Source organism: Mobula birostris, chromosome 9, assembly GCF_030028105.1.
Source record: "Mobula birostris isolate sMobBir1 chromosome 9, sMobBir1.hap1, whole genome shotgun sequence".
In the NCBI taxonomy this organism is placed as follows: Eukaryota; Metazoa; Chordata; class Chondrichthyes; order Myliobatiformes; family Myliobatidae; genus Mobula; species Mobula birostris.
The window spans coordinates 34,972,485-34,992,837 of record NC_092378.1 but is presented as its reverse complement, the minus strand read 5'-3'; the positions used below and the strand labels follow the sequence as shown (position 1 = coordinate 34,992,837).

The following is a 20,353-nucleotide window of genomic DNA, read 5'->3' as shown; positions in this document are numbered from 1 at the left end:
ATCTAGGAGCATTTTGGGGGTTAGAAAAAAGTCTATTCTGGTATAACACTTATGTTGATTAGAAAAAAATGTGAAGTCTTTGTCTGAGGGATGTAACATCCCCCAGACATCCACAAGTCCTAGTTCTCCACATAACCCCATGATTTGTTTGGACTGTGAGGACAGCAATGGGGGAACCACTAGGCACTCTGTCCATGAGACAATTAAAATCCCCACCTACGATAATGTTTTGTATTGAAAGGCTTGTAAGCTTGGAATTTGAGAGGATGAGCTGCAGGGCAGTAAACATTGAGAATACCATATTCCTCTCCATATATTGAAGCCTTAACAATCACAAATCTCCCATACTTATCCTTAATGCAGTTTAATAACTTAAAAGGTAGGTTCTTCCTAATTAAAATGGCCACCCCCCTACTCCTGGTATTAAAAGATGAAAAACAGACTTGATCAAATCCACACTGTTGCAATGGGATTTAGATGTTCTTTGTCATTTAAATGAGTCTCCTGCAATAAGGCTATGGCCACCCTTTCCTTTTTCAGGTTTAATAGGATTTTCTTTCTCTTGATAGGTGAATGACTCCCCTTAATGTTCCAAGTGTACAATTTTAATATATTACTGGTCATAACCCTTTATAACTATCATTTGACTCCAGAGGAGAAGAAACCTGACTTAAGATCAGCTGAGCAACAATAAGTGAATAAAAAAAACACACAAAAAAACAAAGCGCCAACAGCGCTGAACAAGAGGACTTAGCCCACACTTAAAAGGGATATCTGAACCTTCTAGCACCCAATATTCTGCCCCACTGCCAATATGGCATTTAACATAGTCAAAAATGAAAACAGAGCATAATTTATCAATCTACCAATTTGTTACCGTCATGTTTAAGCTCCTTCAGGCTGGAGCAGCACCGCTAACTTAAACAAATAATGAAACTATATTAATCAAAACAAATACGTTACCCATCCTATTAGATACCTTGCCGTCGAGTAATGAAAAAGTAAAATAAAGCGACCATCGAGCATGTTACCGCCCATAACCAGGGCTACACAATATATACATTCTTTAGCCCAACGTGTCTACAAAAGACTTAGCTTTGCCAGGAATATCATATATCTTGGTGGTCCTTTTGTAGGTGATTTTCAGCGCCGCTGGGTACAGCATAAAGTACAGGTTTCCGGATTCCCTCAGCCACTCCTTTACCTGGTTGAATTCCTTGCGATTCCGAATAACGGCTGCTGAAAAATCTAAAAAACATAAGCCTGGATCCCTCATATATTAAAGCCTGGGCATCAGTCCCACGGCATCTTGAAGCCTCCATCACTCTTTGCTTATCACCGAAATTATGGAACCACACGAGGACAGGTCGAGGGCGTTGGTCTGGGCTCGGTTTTGGAGTGAGTGTACGATGAGCTCTTTCTACATTAATGCGTCCAGCCTTGGTTTCCAAATCAAGGAAACTAGGCAGCCAGCCCTCAAAAAACTTCACTGGCTGGCTGCCTTCTGTTCCTTCAGGTAGACTGATAATTCGTATGTTCTTCCTCTTACCTCTATTCTCAAGATCATCAACATGGTCAGACAGGCTTTGAACTTGGTTTTCTAGCGCCCGGATGCGGTTTTGAGCCTGATCAGCTACAGTCTCTACCACGGAGACTCGGCCCTTGGCCTCAGTCGTTCTTGTATCAAGATTTTTAAGCTCCAATGTGCGGTTCTGGAGTGTTAGATTATGAGGACACGCAGTCCTCTTTTATTGTCATTTAGTAATGTATGCATTAAGAAATGATACAATGCTCCTCCAGAATTATATCACAGAAACACAAGACAAACCAAGACTAAACCAAGACAAAACTGACAAAAATCACATAATTATAACATATAGTTACAACAGTGCAAAGCAATACCGTAATTTGATAAAGAGCAGACTATGGGCACGGTAAAAAAAAAGTCTCAAAGTCTCTCGAAAGTCCCATCGTTTCATGCAGACAGTAGAAGGAAGAGAAACTCTCTTCCTGCCATGAACCTCCAGCGCTGCAAACTTGCCGAAGCAGCACCCTGGAAGCACCCGACCACCGCCGACTCTTGAGTCCGTCCAAAAACTTCGAGCCTCTGACCAGCCCTCCGACACCAAGCACCGTCTCTGCCAAGCGCTTCAACCCTGGCCTCGGCAATAGGCAATAGGCAAAGCCGAGGATTTGGGGTCTTCCCCTCCGGAGATTCTCGATCGCACAGTAGCAATGGCAGCGAAGCAGGCATTTCAGAAGTTTCTCCAGATGTCCCTCCATGCTTCTCACATCTGTCTCCATCAGATCAGGATTGTACACAGTACCTACTTACAAATACCAATATCATTTCAGAGTGGCCGCGCGCTGCGTTGCGCCATCTTCTCCTCCCCCTTCTTTCTCACCTAAGGAGAACTGAAATAAATACTGAACCCAAGCTGCTTTTCCAATGACTATACAGGTTTCCCCGCTATCTGGTAGAGAGAGTGCACCCAGCTTCTCGTCCATCATTTTGGATATGTTCTCCGTAACTTCCTGAATTACTTGATGACAAGCAGGGTCCAACATGTTAGCATAGTCAGTAGCAACTAGCCCCTCAGCCCCGGGCGAGCGTTCTGTGCAGTCCATCCTGGCCACCTTTTTAGTACTTCTCGATGGCATGGTGTTGAAGCAGCTCAAAAAAATTACTCATCAATGTTCATGTTATTAAATCCGACACTTGAGCATTTTAAAAAAAGTTGGAACGGATAGGTTTATTTGTGAAACTATCAGTGTTGCGGTGCTGAGCTCAGCGAGCAGACCTTTCACTGAACCGCCATCTTGAAAACCCCTCGAACTCTAGTTTAATCATCACCCCCCATGCAACAGGAGCAAACCTTCCCGCTGGAATATTAGTCCTCTTACTGTTGAGGTGCAAACTGTCTCTTCTGTACAGGTCCCAACTTCCCTGAAAAAGTTCCCAATGATCCAAAAATATTATGCCCTTGCTCCTACACCAATTCCTTAGTCACAAGTTAAGCTGTATAATCTCCCAATTCCTGGCCTCACTAGCACATGTTCTGCTGGGTAACACTAATTTCTAGTATGAAAAAACTGCAATTTTTTCTTTTTATAACTACATTTTTCACTACATTGAAGATTAGCAAGTTTGTCAATGGATCCAGTCAATGTTACCAATGAAAAGAAGGAAAATAAGTCAAAAGATCTCTGAAAAGCAGTTGAATACCAATATTTATGTTTTCAAATTACATTAAAGTGGCAGAAAAATAAAACACAATTCATTAAAATGCAGTATTTTCATATGAAATCTTATCTTTGATTACAGCACATGCCCATCAGGCAAGTGCTACTTACACTGATTCTATAAGGTTATATAGTTGCAACGTTAATGGCACGCACACAAAATCAGTTTTATTAAGCAACACACATCAAAGTTGCTGGTGAACGCAGCAGGCCAAGCAGCATCTGTAGGAAGAGGTGCAGTCGACGTTTCAGGCCGAGACCCTTCGTCAGGACTAACTGAAGGAAGAGTGAGTAAGGGATTTGAAAGTTGGAGGGGGAGGGGGAGATCCAAAATGATAGGAGAAGACAGGAGTGGGAGGGATAGAGCCAAGAGCTGGACAGGTGATAGGCAAAAGGGGATACGAGAGGATCATGGGACAGGAGGTCCGGGAAGAAAGAAAGGGGGGGGGACCCAGAGGATGGGCAAGAGGTATATTCAGAGGGACAGAGGGAGAAAAAGGAGAGTGAGAGAAAGATTGTGTGCATAAAAATAAGTAACAGATGGGGTACGAGGGGGAGGTGGGGCCTAGCGCAAGTTAGAGAAGTCGATGTTCATGTGATCAGGTTGGAGGCTACCCAGACGGAATATAAGGTGTTGTTCCTCCAACCTGAGTGTGGCTTCATCTTTACAGTAGAGGAGGCCGTGGATAGACATGTCAGAATGGGAATGGGATGTGGAATTAAAATGTGTGGCCACTGGGAGATCCTGCTTTCTCTGGCGGACAGAGCGTAGATGTTCAGCAAAGCGGTCTCCCAGTCTGCGTCGGGTTTCACCAATATATAAAAGGCCACATCGGGAGCACCGGACGCAGTATATCACCCCAGTCGACTCACAGGTGAAGTGTTGCCTCACCTGGAAGGACTGTTTGGGGCCCTGAATGGTGGTAAGGGAGGAAGTGTAAGGGCATGTATAGCACTTGTTCCGCTTACACGGATAAGTGCCAGGAGGGAGATCAGTGGGGAGGGATGGGGGGGGACGAATGGACAAGGGAGTTGTGTAGGGGCGGTCCCTGCGGAATGCAGAGAGAGGGGGGGAGGGAAAGATGTGCTTAGTGGTGGGATCCCGTTGGAGGTGGCGGAAGTTACGGAGAATAATATGTTGGACCCGGAGGCTGGTGGGGTGGTAGGTGAGGACCAGGGGAACCCTATTCCTAGTGGGGTGGTGGGAGGATGGAGTGAGAGCAGATGTACGTGAAATGGGGGAGATGCGTTTAAGAGCAGAGTTGATAGTGGAGGAAGGGAAGCCCCTTTCTTTAAAAAAGGAAGACATCTCCCTCGTCCTAGAATGAAAAGCCTCATCCTGAGAGCAGATGCGGCGGTGACGGAGGAATTGCGAGAAGGGGATGGCGTTTTTGCAAGAGACAGGGTGAGAAGAGGAATAGTCCAGATAGCTGTGAGAGTCAGTAGGCTTATAGTAGACATCAGTGCATAAGCTGTCTCTAGAGACACAGACAGAAAGATCTAGAAAGGGGAGGGAGGTGTCGGAAATGGACCAGGTAAACTTGAGGGCAGGGTGAAAGTTGGAGGCAAAGTTAATAAAGTCAACGAGTTCTGCATGCGTGCAGGAAGCAGCGCCAATGCACTCGTCGATGTAGCGAAGGAAAAGTGGGGGACAGATACCAGAATAGGCACGGAACATAGATTGTTCCACAAACCCAACAAAAAGGCAGGCATAGCTAGGACCCATACGGGTGCCCATAGCTACACCTTTAGTTTGGAGGAAGTGGGAGGAGCCAAAGGAGAAATTATTAAGAGTAAAGACTAATTCCGCTAGACGGAGCAGAGTCGTGGTAGAGGGGAACTGATTAGGTCTGGAATCCAAAAAGAAGCGTAGAGCTTTGAGACCTTCCTGATGGGGGATGGAAGTATATAAGGACTGGACATCCATGGTAAAAATAAAGCGGTGGGGGCCAGGGAACTTAAAATCATCGAAAAGTTTAAGAGCGTGAGAAGTGTCACGAACATAGGTCGGAAGGGATTGAACAAGGGGTGATAAAACAGTGTGGAGGTATGCAGAAATGAGTTCGGTGGGGCAGGAGCAAGCTGAGACAATAGGTCGGCCAGGACAGGCAGGTTTGTGGATCTTGGGTAGGAGGTAGAAACGGGAAGTGTGGGGTGTGGGATCTATAAGGTTGGTAGCAGTGGATGGGAGATCCCCTGAGCGGATAAAGTCGGTGATGGTGTGCTCTCAGGATGAGGCTTTTCATTCTAGGACGAGGGAGATGTCTTCCTTTTTTAAAGAAAGGGGCTTCCCTTCCTCCACTATCAACTCTGCTCTTAAACGCATCTCCCCCATTTCACGTACATCTGCTCTCACTCCATCCCCCCGCCACCCCACTAGGAATAGGGTTCCCCTGGTCCTCACCTACCACCCCACCAGCCTCCGGGTCCAACATATTATTCTCCGTAACTTCCGCCACCTCCAACGGGATCCCACCACTAAGCACATCTTTCCCTCCCCCCCATCTCTCTGCATTCCGCAGGGACCGCCCCTACACAACTCCCTTGTCCATTCGTCCCCCCCATCCCTCCCCACTGATCTCCCTCCTGGCACTTATCTGTGTAAGCGGAACAAGTGTTACACATGCCCTTACACTTCCTCCCTTACCACCATTCAGGGCCCCAAACAGTCCTTCCAGGTGAGGCAACACTTCACCTGTGAGTCGACTGGGGTGATATACTGCGTCCGGTGCTCCCGATGTGGCCTTTTATATATGGGCGAGACCCGACGCAGACTGGGAGACCACTTTGCTGAACATCTACGCTCTGTCCGCCAGAGAAAGCAGGATCTCCCAGTGGCCACACATTTTAATTCCACATCCCATTCCCATTCTGACATGTCTATCCACGGCCTCCTCTACTGTAAAGATGAAGCCACACTCAGGTTGGAGGAACAACACCTTATATTCCGTCTGGGTAGCCTCCAACCTGATGGCATGAACATTGACTTCTCTAACTTGCGCTAGGCCCCACCTCCCCCTCGTACCCCATCTGTTACTTATTTTTATGCACACGTTCTTTCTCTCACTCTCCTTTTTCTCCCTCTGTCCCTCTGAATATACTTCTTGCCCATCCTCTGGGTCCCCCCCCCTTGTCTTTCTTCCCGGACCTCCTGTCCCATGATCCTCTCATATCCCCTTTTGCCTATCACCTGTCCAGCTCTTGGCTCTATCCCTCCCCCTCCTGTCTTCTCCTATCATTTTGGATCTCCCCCTCCCCCTCCAACTTTCAAATCCCTTACTCACTCTTCCTTCAGTTAGTCCTGACGAAGGGTCTCGGCCTGAAACGTCGACTGCACCTCTTCCTACAGATGCTGCCTGGCCTGCTGCGTTCACCAGCAACTTTGATGTGTGTTGCTTGAATTTCCAGCATCTGCAGAATTCCTGTTGTTTGCCTTAAAATCAGTTTTATTAACACTGATGAGCTACTTTTTGTATCCAAGTGGATGATTTCCATCCCTAAATATTATACCTGCATTGATGTTTACAGATCTATCTCTAATAAGTTGACAATTATTTTCTATCCAACATTTATCAAAGTTAGTAACAAAAATAGCTATACTGATAACACCGAGCCCACTTCATACTTTTGTCTTTTTCACTCTCACTCTGGGCACTTACACTTCACTCTCCCGGTAACTTATCCGTTTTGTTTCCTCTCATACATAAAAGTCTCAGCCACAAAGAGCAGATGTGGAGAGAGCTCCAAACTCTAAAACCAACAGGTAGGCAGAGAGCTCTTTCCAATCCCTTCCCCGGTCATAATATATCTCCAGATACACAAAAATCCCCCTGAACCGTCTTTCTCACCTAAGGAGATCTGAAATAAATACCGAACCCAAGCTGTTTTTCCAATGACTATACGGGGTTTCCCCCGCTATCCGAAGGTAGAGCGTTCCCATAAAATGGTTCATAAGCCGGAATGTCGTAAAGTGAATAAGTAATTACCATTTATTAATATGGGAAAAATTTTTGAGCGTTCCCAGACCCAAAAAATAACTTACAAAATCATGCCAAATAACACATAAAACCTATAATAACGGTAACATATAGTAAAAGCAGGAATGATACACAGCCTACATAAAGTAGAAATACTTTTCTACAGCACTGTCTAGCGCAGCGAAAATCTCGCAGAAGCGCTCTGGGCAGAATCATGACGCAACCTCTCTTGGCAGAAACACTCTCTCCAGTAACCTTTAAGCAATGAAGCTGCCAAATCATACCAAATAACACATAAAAATACACAGTCTATATAAAGTAGAAATAATGTATGTACAGTGTAGTTTCACTTACCGGAATTGGGAAGACTCCAATAAGTTGCAGTTTCGTCACAGTTAAACACTTGCTTATATGAGTAACCAGCTGACGCAATCGGCAATCGCCTCTGATCTGGGCCGACATTTACATGCTAGGCGGCGCTTAATTAATTAGCTTGTTTATTTTGGCTTTTTTCTTAAAGATGTGCTGGGTGCATTCCGACTACTGCTGCACCTCTGCATTCTTTGCGGCAATGTATCGGTCCGCGGCCCGGAGGTTGGGGACTACTGCTTAAACTATGAAGCTGCCCTCGCCTCAGAAACCGATCAAACCACCCATGACTACCTTTAACTTCCACTTTCGCAACACTTTCATCACCATCGTCCAGTGCTTTCTGATTTCTGACTAATTTCTCGTTAAGTTTAAGAAAACTTAATGGAACACCACGCTTTGTACACCCATCAATCCACTCAAGCAACAGACTTTCCATTTTATCCATTATTGGATGCCAACTAAGAGAGACCACTTTGCTACGAGCAGAATCAACAGTAACATCGGCAGCTTTCAAAATTCTTCCTCTCTGTGTACAAATAGTGCGAATGGTGGATGCAGGCAAGTTCAACACACGGACAATGTCTTTACTTTGTTCACCACGATCGAAACGCTTAATCATGTCTAGTTTTACGGTAAGTATAACACCCTTACGAGCTCTTTAAGGCTGTTCTGATGCCTTAGAACTCATCTTGCTAACGGATGCACAAAATAAATCGAGATAAAGCACGTGTTTAAGCAATGCTGGCTAGAATGCAGTTCCGGGGCAGGAGCTTGGCTGTTCGGGCACGCGCTGCCTTTTTTTGTGCACTGCCTTGTTTCGTAACAGTGAAAACACCTACTGTTAGTGAAAACAGGTAACTAATGTAGGTCTTTCGAAACAGCGAGGTGTCGTAAAGCGAACGTTCGGAAAACAGGGGCCACCTGTAAACCATTGCATCTCCACATCACTGTCAAGAAACATTAACATATAATATAAAATAATATGATATCTAGTTCTGAAAGTGTTCACTGTGACTAGAAAGAGAAAATGGGGAATTTACTATGTGTTAAGAATGGTTTAAAGTACAACTGTAGGAAGAACTAATCAAAGTGGTAAGTAAGTTATTCTTAAGACTTTTCCTGGTCTATGATGTAGAGCAGCACTATTTATTTAGAATACTTCATTCCAGAATTAACCTGGTTGCATTTTCTAATCTCTGTTGTGCAGCAGGCTATCTCAATATCAGCAGCATTAATTCTCTAACCAGACAAATGGCATATGAATACAACAGGGCTCTTTTGCAGCAAAATTGTCTCTGTATAAATTTGATTCTGCCCAAGAATAGTGTGATTGCTGTTCTTTTTCTTGTTTCATTCACATCTCAAAAGCATACTGCTAGTGCTTGAGGCAACCTACTATAAAACTGGATTGAATTACAGATAACTTTTGACGCTAATAGGCAAAAATGCAGAGCTGAATGAGAATATCTTTTTTCTTATCCTTGAAGAACAATGCATTGCACTATGAAACTGTCAGTCTGCAAACTTTTACACTGATAAAATGGAAAGAAACACACCTAAAAAATCAGACCAATCTATATGAACACGGATGAGAATTTCATTCTCTCAAGCAGTAGTATTGTCACAATCTGCATCTCTGAGAACTATGGAGACAAATCCATATTGGAATTTTCATTGTATGAACAAAGAAAAGTATATGTAAACTCCTTCCATATGAAAACATATTTTAAATATCAGTTTGATTTAAAATATTATCTGCCAAGGATAAAAATTTATTTTACTCCTCAATGCAATGAAAAATTTCCTTTTTACTCCCATTGCTTTGCTTCACTGCATCATGCTTTAGAGAGAGAGCACAGGAACAATTCCTCACAGGCCACACCAATGTGACTACCAAACCGCAGTGATATAGCTAAAGTTAGATGAGGATGTTTTCTGCCAAGTTTCCATCTATCCTTGTGAAGAACCAAGTATCAGTCACACAATTCCCTATAACAGTACAGGTGAGATCATGAGCTCAGATCCTGGTTCATAAACTTCCAACTTACCACTATGTTGAAAAATATATTTACTCCTTTATATGTTGTGCCAATACATTGCCTCCCAGACTTGCTCTATTGAAGTTTAATTACCTTATATAAGACTGGTTCTTCATACATTGTATACAGGCATTTCTCAAACATCGGAAACATTCAGCAATAAGCTGCAAATGAGTTTCATGTTGTTCATCCTTGCCACTTTCAGAATTCTTAGTGAAGACCTTTATTGCAGCCAACTGTCTTGTCAGGATGTGTGCAAATACTTCAAACACAGATTGTGTGGCTTCCTCCCTAAAAAAATACAAAATAAAATCAGATTCACACAACATATTGCAGATTACTAAAATATTGCACCCAGGCACAGTAAGCCGAATCACTAATGGTAAGCAGAGAGGACAAGGAAGAACAACAAAACAGATGTCAAAATAACATACATTCATCAGAGGGGACTGGAGGAGATCCCAAAAATCATATGACTGTAAACCACTGATTTTAAATATGATACATTGAGGACTTAAAGGCAGGATAGAGGTTGAAAGGGGGATGAAAAGTGACAGAATACATGCAGCTAGAGCTTATACGGATAATAAATCAGAAAGGAACACAGAAGAGAAGTGCAGTCCAGCTATCTTGAAGGAATGAGTAAAGGTAAGTGGCGGAACACCAAGTTGGTACACAACGTGAACAGGCAGGGAAATGATGTAGAAGTGAAAGAAATCATTCTTGATAATGGAAAGAGTGTGGTTAAGTTCATCTTAAGGGTAACATGAATGTAGATGAAAGAAGGGAGCATTCAGGCACAGTGTGCAACCTTACAGACTAAAGGGCAAAGTTTTTGTAGGGAGTCAAGATACATCCAAAAATTCCCAGATTCTCATAGACTCATTGATAGCCCTGATTTCTGATCATAGTAAACACTGTCAAGCTTTTCAAACTCAGCTCCCAGTAACTGAAGTTGAGTTGCCCTTTCCCTGCTTTTCCCCTAACATCTGCATGGCTGGAAGTGTGCTGAGTTGAAAAAAAAAAATGAGGGGACTGTAATACTAATTTTTATTCAGCATTGTGGCTGTAGAACATCACCTCACAGTTTCAAGTGAAGCAGATTTAATCCTCACATCCAATGCTGTCAGCGTGAAGGTTGCATGTTCCACCAGCATCTCTAAGACATGAAGGTTGGTAGGTAAATTGGCTCTGTAAATTACCCTTTGTGTGTCGGCAAGTGGTGGAATCCAGGAAGAGTTGATGGAAATACGAAGAGAAGAAAATAGCATTAGTGTAAAAAGTACCTCATGGTTGGTTAAGACACTGGGATGAAGGGCTGTTACATGCTGTATGACTTAATTAAACCAGCAGGGATTCAGATTCATACATCATAAACTGGCTTCAGCTTGTGCTTAAAATCCTAAAGGATGTAATTTTGCCTACAAACATAAAATGTCTGATTCAGGGCAGCTGCACAACAGCAACATGCAGGTGCAAAAAGGCAGAAGCACAGTGACCCACAAAGGGGGCCTTGCGCATGGTATTCTGGCAACAGATAAGAACATTTTGGTCATTATTCCATTGCTGGGTGTGTTTTGACAGGTGATAAGCACAGGGTTGTTAAGGAATATGATGTTATTATACAAACTTCAGGGAATAAATAATACTTTAAAACAATTCCTCTATAATAACTGGGAATTTGAAAGGCAGACTTGGCAAGAAGCTATTTATACATTAATTGAAGGTGCAGTGCAACTGAAGCAAAATCGAAATAATGTTGCAAATCTTGTTGGAAATAAAGGTTAATTTACTTTTTTATAATAATGAAAGATGCCATTCTGCCATTGGGTCTATGACAGGTTCCCATACAGATCAAACCTTACAGTCCCATTTCTCTTCTTACTTTCCTGGAGACAGGCAACTTATTATATCTCACAAGATCATCAATGCCCCTTTCATTGTTTTGATACTTATGCAGTGCTTTCCAGTAGCTGATTAAGCTCCCAGCGTGTCTTTGAGATACGGGAGGAAAGTGGAGCACCCAGCAGAAACCTACACAATTACGTAGAGAACGTGTAAATTTCATTCAAACGTCACCCAGTAAAAGCATTGAACCCGGGTCCCTGAAGTTCCAAAGCAACACCACTAACTGTCAGCTACATACTAGAGTACAATCTGAAAAAGGTGGGCACTCTTACTAGCAAAGCTTGGGCAGGTTGGGTTTGGATGTGTTCGAGATAAAGGAGTGAAAAAGTACATCTGAAACATTCATGTTCCTGTTGAGTTTTCACAAAGTTGATATGGAGGGAATGTTTCAACCTGTGGGAAAATCTAGAACTAAGGATGACCCATATAATAATAATATAAATGAAAGTCATGGCTATTTGGAATTCTCATGTTCAAAGGGCAATAGAAGCAACATCTTTGAATATTTATAAAGCAGAAGTGCAAGAAGGGATGAAAAATTATCAAGGAAAGGTAAGAATGTGGAGTTCAGGTTACAATAAAATCAGTTGTAATCTTATTAAATGATGGAGCAGGCTTGAGGGACCAAGAGGTCTATTCCTACCCTGAGAGATTCAAACTTAATTGTTTTATAAAAGCAAGAGAACTCAGAAATCCTCACATAATAAAGAAACACTTCGCCATCTAAAGAAATTCTGAAAAAAACCACATCATCGCTGCTGGAAGGTCCCTTCAGATATTCTAAGAAATCTATCCAGCCAAACAAATAAACCTGCAGCACTGGTGATATCCTGCTTTATAAATTCCAAAGTGATAAAGTGTTATAAGTGTATAAACCATAATTAAATGGGAAAAGTAAGCTGTAAAACAAAATTATTTTCTTGTCAGATTAGAAAAGGTTATTAAAAGGACTGGCTTTTCTTTGAACAAGATTATGTGACTTCTTTCTCCAAGTTGTATATTTCCCTGATTATTTCAGAATTAATTTACATATAATATGTTTGTCAGTTTCTCACTGCTTGTTCTCAAGCTACTTATCTTGCTTTGGATTCATGCTTTCTCTATTTCTTTACTTCTGATTTGCTACGATTCGACCTGCAGGTAATTGATGAAGAATAAGGTGAACCAGGAGCAGCAGACAGCAAAATAATACTTGCAGAAAGCACAATCTTAACACAAGACTTAGAGAGAAACTATACTTCTTGTAGCATATCTCAATGAAATATGATCACAGGATTGGGAAAGTGAAGGAGTAGAATCAAGGCATGTTCTGAGATATTTCTAAGTGGAATCCCAAAGATTGTTTTCAGAATATAAAATCAATGGAGAATAATGTATTTACTTTTCAACATGCCAGTAATATTAACATCCAGGCTGACCACCAATTAACCTAAATATACATTTTAGGAATCCATAGGACTTGTCACCTTAAAAAAAGCACAAAGTGCACAGAATCTTAAGAGTTTAAGAAGAATGTGATAGAGGTGCTGAACACATTTACAAGCTGCTAAAATACTATTGATTCTGAAAGTATTCCCATGGATAGGAGGGTAGCAAGTGTGATCCATTATTTGAGAAAGGAAGGCAAGGAAAAAGAGGGATGTACTGACTTGTTATGGAGGAAGTGCTGGAAGGATGTTGAAACAGAACATCTTGAAAAGAATTGAGCAAAGTCAGCATGATTTTAACAATCATGTTTGACTAATCTACTGGAGTTCTTTATTGGGGAGGATTAATAGATTTGATGTTTTGGATTCAAAGAAGGTTTTCAATAAAGAACTGCAAAGGAAGCTGGCCAACAGAATCAGAGTGCACACAGCAGAGAGCAAAATGTCGACGTGGAATGTGAATCAGTTATTGGACAGAAAACAAAGAGTGGGAACAAACTGATCTTCCTCAAGTTGGAAAGCTGTGACTAGCAGAGTACTGCAGTTCCTTGGTATCCAGCTATTCACATGTAATATCAACAAGTTTGCTGATGATTTAAAACTAGATGGCATTGCAAATTAGGATGATGATATGAAGAGGCATCAAGAGATAAGACAAGCTGAGTGAGTGAGCAAGAACAAGGCAGGTGAAATAACAGAGGAAGTTGTGACACTACCCACACTAGTGCACAGAAGGGAAAAGCAAATTGGTATCGTAGACACCCAAAGAGAACAGTGTGTCCTAGTGTACAAGTTACTGAATGCTGACATGCAGGTGCTACAAGTAATTAGAAAGGCAAATGGTACATTGGTCTTTATTACAATTTCAATAGAGGACTTAAGACATACTGCAATTGTACAGGACATTAAGGAAGTCACATCTGGAATATTGAATGCAATTTTATTCTTATAAAGGACACAATGCAATAAAGTGAAGGTTATAAAGATCTAATATCCTGGTTCTAAAGACAGTGGTTTTGCCATTAAGTGATAGAGCACAGAAAGATGCCATTTAGCGTAACATAACTGTGCTGACCATCAAATATTCATTTATTCTAATCCTATTTACCATCATTTGGCCCATAACCTTTTATCTCTCGGTTATTCAAGTATTTGCTTAAAACCTGAAATGTGAGAATACCAACCTTTGTTACTCTCACAGGCAGACTGTTTCACATTTTAACCACTCTCTGGGTGAAAATGTCCTTCTCCAGAACCTCTTGAAATCTCTTACACTTTAATCTAAACCTAGACGTTTCTGATATGGGGGAAAAGGTTCCTACCACCCATCTGATTTATTCCCTTTATCATTCTGTATGTCTCTAAGGTTCCCCATGAGCCTTCTCCTCTCCAAGGAAAACAAGCCTAGTCTATCCAATCTCTCCTTATAAAGTGAAACATTCCACCTCAACATCCTGGTGAATCTCTTCTGCAACCTCCCCTGTGAAAACATATCCCTCCTATAATGTGGTGACAAGAAGTGTATACAGTATTCAGGCTCAACCCTGACTAATATTATATCTTAAGTTGTACTATAACCCCCCTGCTCTGGTATTCTATGTACTGGTTAATGAAGGCAAGTATTGCATTTGCCTTCTTTAGCACATTATCAGCTGTTTAAGGAATATGGACTCTAAGATTCCTCTGTTCCTAAATACTTCCTAGAGCCCTGCTGTTTGTGGTGTTTGCCCCAATCTTACTAGTCTTCCTAAAATGCTCCGCCTGCACTTATTAGGACTAAATTCAATCTGCCATTGCTCTGGTGTTTTACTAACTAGTCAATGACATCTTGAAGCCTAAGACTATCTTGCTCACTATCAAAATTTTCATGACATCTACAAACTTACTAATCATATATCCTGTGTTCATATCCTGTTACACCGATGGACACAGGCTTCCAATCACAAAAAGCAATCATCCAGCTTTACCCTCTGCCTCCAAGCCAGTTCTGGAGACAATTTCCCCATTTGCTTTGGATCCCATGGATTCTAACCTTATTGACTAGTTCCCCACATGGGATCTTGTCAAAGGCCTTAATGAAGTCCACTTAGAATACAGCAACACACTGCAATATCGACCACTTTGTCCGGCATCTCCGATCCATTCACAAAAAGTGAATTTTCTGGTGGCCGACAATTTCAATTCCTATCCCTATTCCCGTTCTGACATGTTAGTCCATGGCCTCCTCTTCTGCCATGACGAAACCTGTCTGAGGTTGGAGGAGCAACACCTCCTATTCCGTCTAGGTAGCCTCTAACCTGATGGCATGAACATCAATTTTTCCACTCCACACCGTTAAGTTTTTTTTCCCCTTCTCTCACCTTGTTTCCCCACTCCGGCCTCTTACCTCTTCTCCTCACCTGCCTATCACCTTCTCCTGCTGCCCCTCCTCCTTCCCTTTCTCCCATAGTCCACTCTTCTCTCCTTTCAGATTGCTTCTTCTCCAGCCCTTTGCCGTTTTCACCAATCATCTCCCAGCTTACTTCATACCTCTCACCCACAACCTGGGTTCACCTATTACCTTCTAGCTTGTCCTCCATTCTCTCCCCCTCCCCCTGCCACCTTCTTATTCTGGCATCTTCTCCCTTCCTTTCCTGTCCTGATGAAAGGACTCTGCCCAGGACATTGACCGTTTATTCATTTCCGCAGATACTTCCTGACCTGCGGAGTTCCTCCTGCATTTTGTGTGTGGGTTGCTTTGGCAACAATCAACGTTTTTGTTACCTTTTCAAAATATTTAGTCAAATTGGTCAGATGGGATCTCACCCCTAGTAAAGCTGACCATCTTTGATTATTTGGTACCCTTCCACATTTAAATTACTGCATTCCTTAGAGTGAGGAGATCCCTTTTCAAACATACACAATTCTTCAAGAGCTCAACAATCTGGATCCTGGCAGAAGGATCTTGAGCTCAAATGAGGAAGCATGAGGAAAAATCTCTCCATGAAGAAGTGACAAATTTCAGCAATTTACTCTCTTGAAGGGCTGTGAACACCCAATGAACAGACAGCCATTCTGGTTCTTAAGGGAATCACAGGACTTGGTAATGGTGCAGGAAAATGGTGTTTGGGGAGGAGGGGGGTAGGAGATCAGTCATATCTAGAAAGGTCCAAGGACAAAATAATCTTCTGTTCCTACTTCTTATTTTCGTAGAAATGGCATTCATCACTGTTCTTATAAAACAGAAATGTATCTAATACAATAAAGGCCACAGGAATGCAGGATTATTAAAAAGAAATCCAAATATATTTCTATCATGTAATATAAACCATGTTTCTCCATATCATAACCACAACGGTATTTTATTACGTTGCTCGCAAATAATCCAGGCAGACCACAGTGTGGATCAGTAATAACATCTTCTCCTCGCTGACAGTCAACACAAGCGCACCTCAACAGTCTGAGCTAAGACCACTGATCTATTCTCTCTACACTCATGACTGTGGCCAAGCACAGCTCAAATGTCATCTATGAATTTGCCAATAACACCACTGTTGTTGGCAAAATCTCAGATGGCGATAAAGAAGCTTACTGATGTGAAATAGATTGGCTGGATGAATGGTTTCATCCTCGCATTCAATGTCAGCAAGACCAGTGAATTAACTGTGGGGTTTAGGAAGGGAAAGTCAGGTGAAGGTGTACCTGCCTGCATTGAGGGTTTAGCGGTAGAAAGGATGAGCAGCTTCAAGCTTCTGGGTGTCAGATATCTCTGAAGATCTATCCTGCACCCAGCATATTGATGCAATTACAAAGAAGGCATGTCTACACCTATACTTCATTAGTAGTTTGAGGAGATTTGGTATGTCACCAAGGACTATGACAAACTTTTATTGATGTATAGTGGAGAGTATACTGACTGGTTGCACCACAACTTTCTTTGGAGCCGCCAAAGTGCAGCATCACAAGAGGCTGCAGAGAACTGGAGTCTCTGCCAGCTCCATCACAGTTACAACCTTTCCCACCATCGAGGACATGTTCATGAGGTGGTGCCTCAAGAAGGTGGCTTCTCACTATCTGGGACATGCCTTCTTCTCATCACTACCGTTAGGAAGGAGGTACAGGAGCTTCAAAACCCACACTGAATGACTCAAAAACAGCTTTTTCTCCTCCACCATTAGATTTCTGAACAACCCATGAACACTACATCATTATTCCTTTTGCTTCATGCACTATATATTTATTTATGTTACTTATATATTTTTACACACTGCTGCTCAACAATAAATTTCACATCATACAACAGTGAGAATAAATCTGCCTCTGATTAAAATCAATCCTGATTCTAATGACATTAAAATTCTATTACAGCTAGCAAATTTAGCATCAAAAATAAATGTTTTGAGTTTTAAAAAATCAATATCAGTTATAGTGTCCATGAAAATATCAGGTAAAAACATCAGGTTTACTAATGTCATTTACAGAAAGAAGCCTGCTACTCATGTCCATTCTGGCCTGTGTCCAACTCTAGACCCACTGAAAATTAAAAATGTTGAGTTTGCCAGTAATGTTCACATACTGCAAATAAATAAAGCAGATTGATGTAATTGTTGATACATGCAAGCTCACATGGTTACATTTGTGTGTTGGTGAGATACAATGCTACCTCACTTCCACTTCTCACTTGCCATATTGCTTATCCGTTACATCTCATATCGGACAAGCAGAAATTTCCAGCAATTTTGTACTATTTGAATCCAAAGACAAACCTTCATTCTTTAAAGATAAAAATCAGACCATTCATGTTTCTACAACTAAACATGATAAAAATGATGCGTTTCAGGCACGATAGAGACAGTCCACTTCTACCTCAAATCATCATCTGTCTCTTGCCTCTCCCAGCTATCTGCTGTTGACCCTCCATGCCTTTTGTTTCTTCTAATCTCAAACATTTGAATGAATTTCTGGCTAGATTTCAATAATGATCTTTAATTTTTAAGGACGAGTTCATCCAAAATTCAGCTTTGACTTTCATGACTCATTTAATTTAATTCCTCGGCTCAGTGACATATATTATTTTTAAGATTCTGATCCTTGTTCATAAATCCTTTAATTCTTCAAAGCTGTCCAGACTAATAAATCACATCTGTCTTTTATACTCCTGCTTCTCCAATTCTGGCCTTCTACACATATTGTATTCTGAATCATTAGAAGTCAATCATTCAGCTGCCTCGACATTTGGTTCTAAAATCATCTCACTTCTCAATCCGCCATGAAGATGTACCCAACACATTTTAACCTCAACCTTTTGATCATCTGCCACAATCAATGTGTCACTTTGTGTCGAATGTTGTTTTGAGCATAGCTTAAGTGATAAAGCTTTTTTATGGTATACATGAACATTGTTGGAAGAAAAGCACTGTAAATATCCTCAACCATAAATGCCAAGTCTAATTTTTTCAGAGGTATTCAAACTGTATTGTAATGTTCTACAATTCCCCAGTACACCAAAAAAAGTTGCTCTGATTTCCACCCACATTCCGAAGATGTATCCGTTAGCAGATTAATTGGTTATTGTAAATTGTCTCGTGATTAGGCTAGGGTTAAATATGTGAATTAGGCCAGAAGGGCTTGTTCTACACTCTGGCGCTATTTATAAATAAATAAATATTCTGCATTTCTAGCAAGCAGTTGGCCTGTCAACTCTAAAAGAATATTTTAAAACCATAAGCAAGAAAAAAGTAATGCCATAAGAATGAATATTGATATTAACAGAAACTTGTTGAGCAATAACTTAATACTCTGTGTAGAAACGATGTATTATATCTCTACAGTCTATGCCCTATTATCTGAAAATAAACGATTTAAACTGCAGCATAGAGACTTATAATTAAGAAAGAGCTTTTGGTACAAGACATAACAAAAGGGTATATGGCGGGATGAACTAAAGGTAACTAATTAATCTCAGTGTTTACTCCTTTAACCTGAAAAGAAACTACTTCTTCCGGGGTCTCCCATCTTGACATATATTCACAGCACTTTTCAAGAAAGACATTGCTTCTTTGAATGAGAAGCACAAGCTGGAGAATTGAACATAATCAGATGACTAGTCTGAAGGATGAACCTACTTGTACCATTTTTTCGGGGAAGTTTATTAATAGAACAAGATCCTCAGAGCAGAACCCCGCGTTTTACTTTAATCCTAAACATGGGATCAGCTTTTCTTGCATCAGAAGCCCAGTCTCTCACTAACGCACCTATTCTGCTGCTCCCTGAATGCTGTGGTCAGGTTCTGGATTGGTACCATAACAACCGAGAACAAATCATCCTCCTCACTGTTCCAGACCAGCTCATTCATCACTGCCGCAGACTGCAGCACCGAGTTACTAGCCGCCGCCATCTCGGCCTTTCGCGTCACTCCGTCCCCAGCGACATGACGCAAGAGGCGTTCACGCTCATTGGACGGTGACGCTGAGCGGCAACGTCTGAAGATCTCCCACTGAGCTGCCTTTTTCGCTGAGTTAAAGTGTATGCGAACGTAACAGGGAGCCAACCTTGAAATTGGGCCTGTTTTACTCAGGGCACGGTCCAGATTTATAAGTACGGGGATGAATCCCTACTGACTCAACATTGAGATTTACCAGCCTCTTAATGGAGGAATTTCTCCCCGTATCTCCTCATTTGAGCTCAAGATCCTTCAGCCAGGATCCAGATCATTGAGCTCTGGAAGAATTTTCTAAGTTTGAAAAGAGATCTGTTCACATTTGTGTGCACTCAGAGGAATACAGTACTTGGAAAAGCACCAAATAACCAAAGATAGCTTTGTTAGTGGGAGATACTGTTTGATCAATTTGACTAAGTATTTTGAAGAGGTAACAAAACATTGATTATTGCAGTGTGTTGATGTATTCTAAATGGACTTTAATCAGCCTAAGGCCAAATGCACTTTCAGCAAGACAATACGGGGGTTGTTGTCTGTTTCAATATTACTCAACATTCATTAACATTTCAAAAGACACATCATATTCATCAAGTACTGTAGTTTCCATCTAATTATTTTTAAACAATCATTTTCCATTGACTAACCAACCTTGATACTGTACTTTGAAATAATAGAGAAAAAGAACTTACATTTTAACTTTTGCTGTTTTTTGAAAAGAAATTATAAAGTTTCTATTTTAAATGAGAGTGATACCATTAGGGGTTCTCATGATAGCAAGGCAGTTTCTGCAACAGATTCCACTGGATTGTATGGCAAAGTTCAACAGCTGTGTCTTTTATCTAGTGCTCCAATCTTTAAACTTTAGTATAACTAATCAGCATAACAGCAGTTGTGAGTCATAGTTTGAATGGGCTAATGGTTCAACTTTTAAGTTACAACACACGACATTTAAAGCACTACAATACTAAA

General features: G+C 41.4%; 1 protein-coding gene across 2 annotated transcripts in view; it reads right to left on the bottom strand.

Moving 5' to 3' along the window:
- atxn10 (ataxin 10) overlaps window positions 1-19,352 on the bottom strand; it is a 215,589-nt gene extending 196,237 nt beyond the window's left edge. For both annotated transcript variants that reach the window (XR_011887143.1, XM_072267794.1), the window contains exons 1-2: window positions 19,200-19,352; window positions 9,725-9,922 (exon numbers count right to left, since the gene is read on the bottom strand). Coding sequence is in view for 1 of the 2 variants with exons in the window: in XM_072267794.1 (XP_072123895.1) it covers window positions 9,725-9,922; window positions 19,200-19,342 (341 nt within the window). In the remaining variant the exon portion in view is untranslated. The remainder of the gene's footprint in view (window positions 1-9,724; window positions 9,923-19,199) is intronic.
- Between the last annotated feature and the right edge of the window lie 1,001 nt (window positions 19,353-20,353).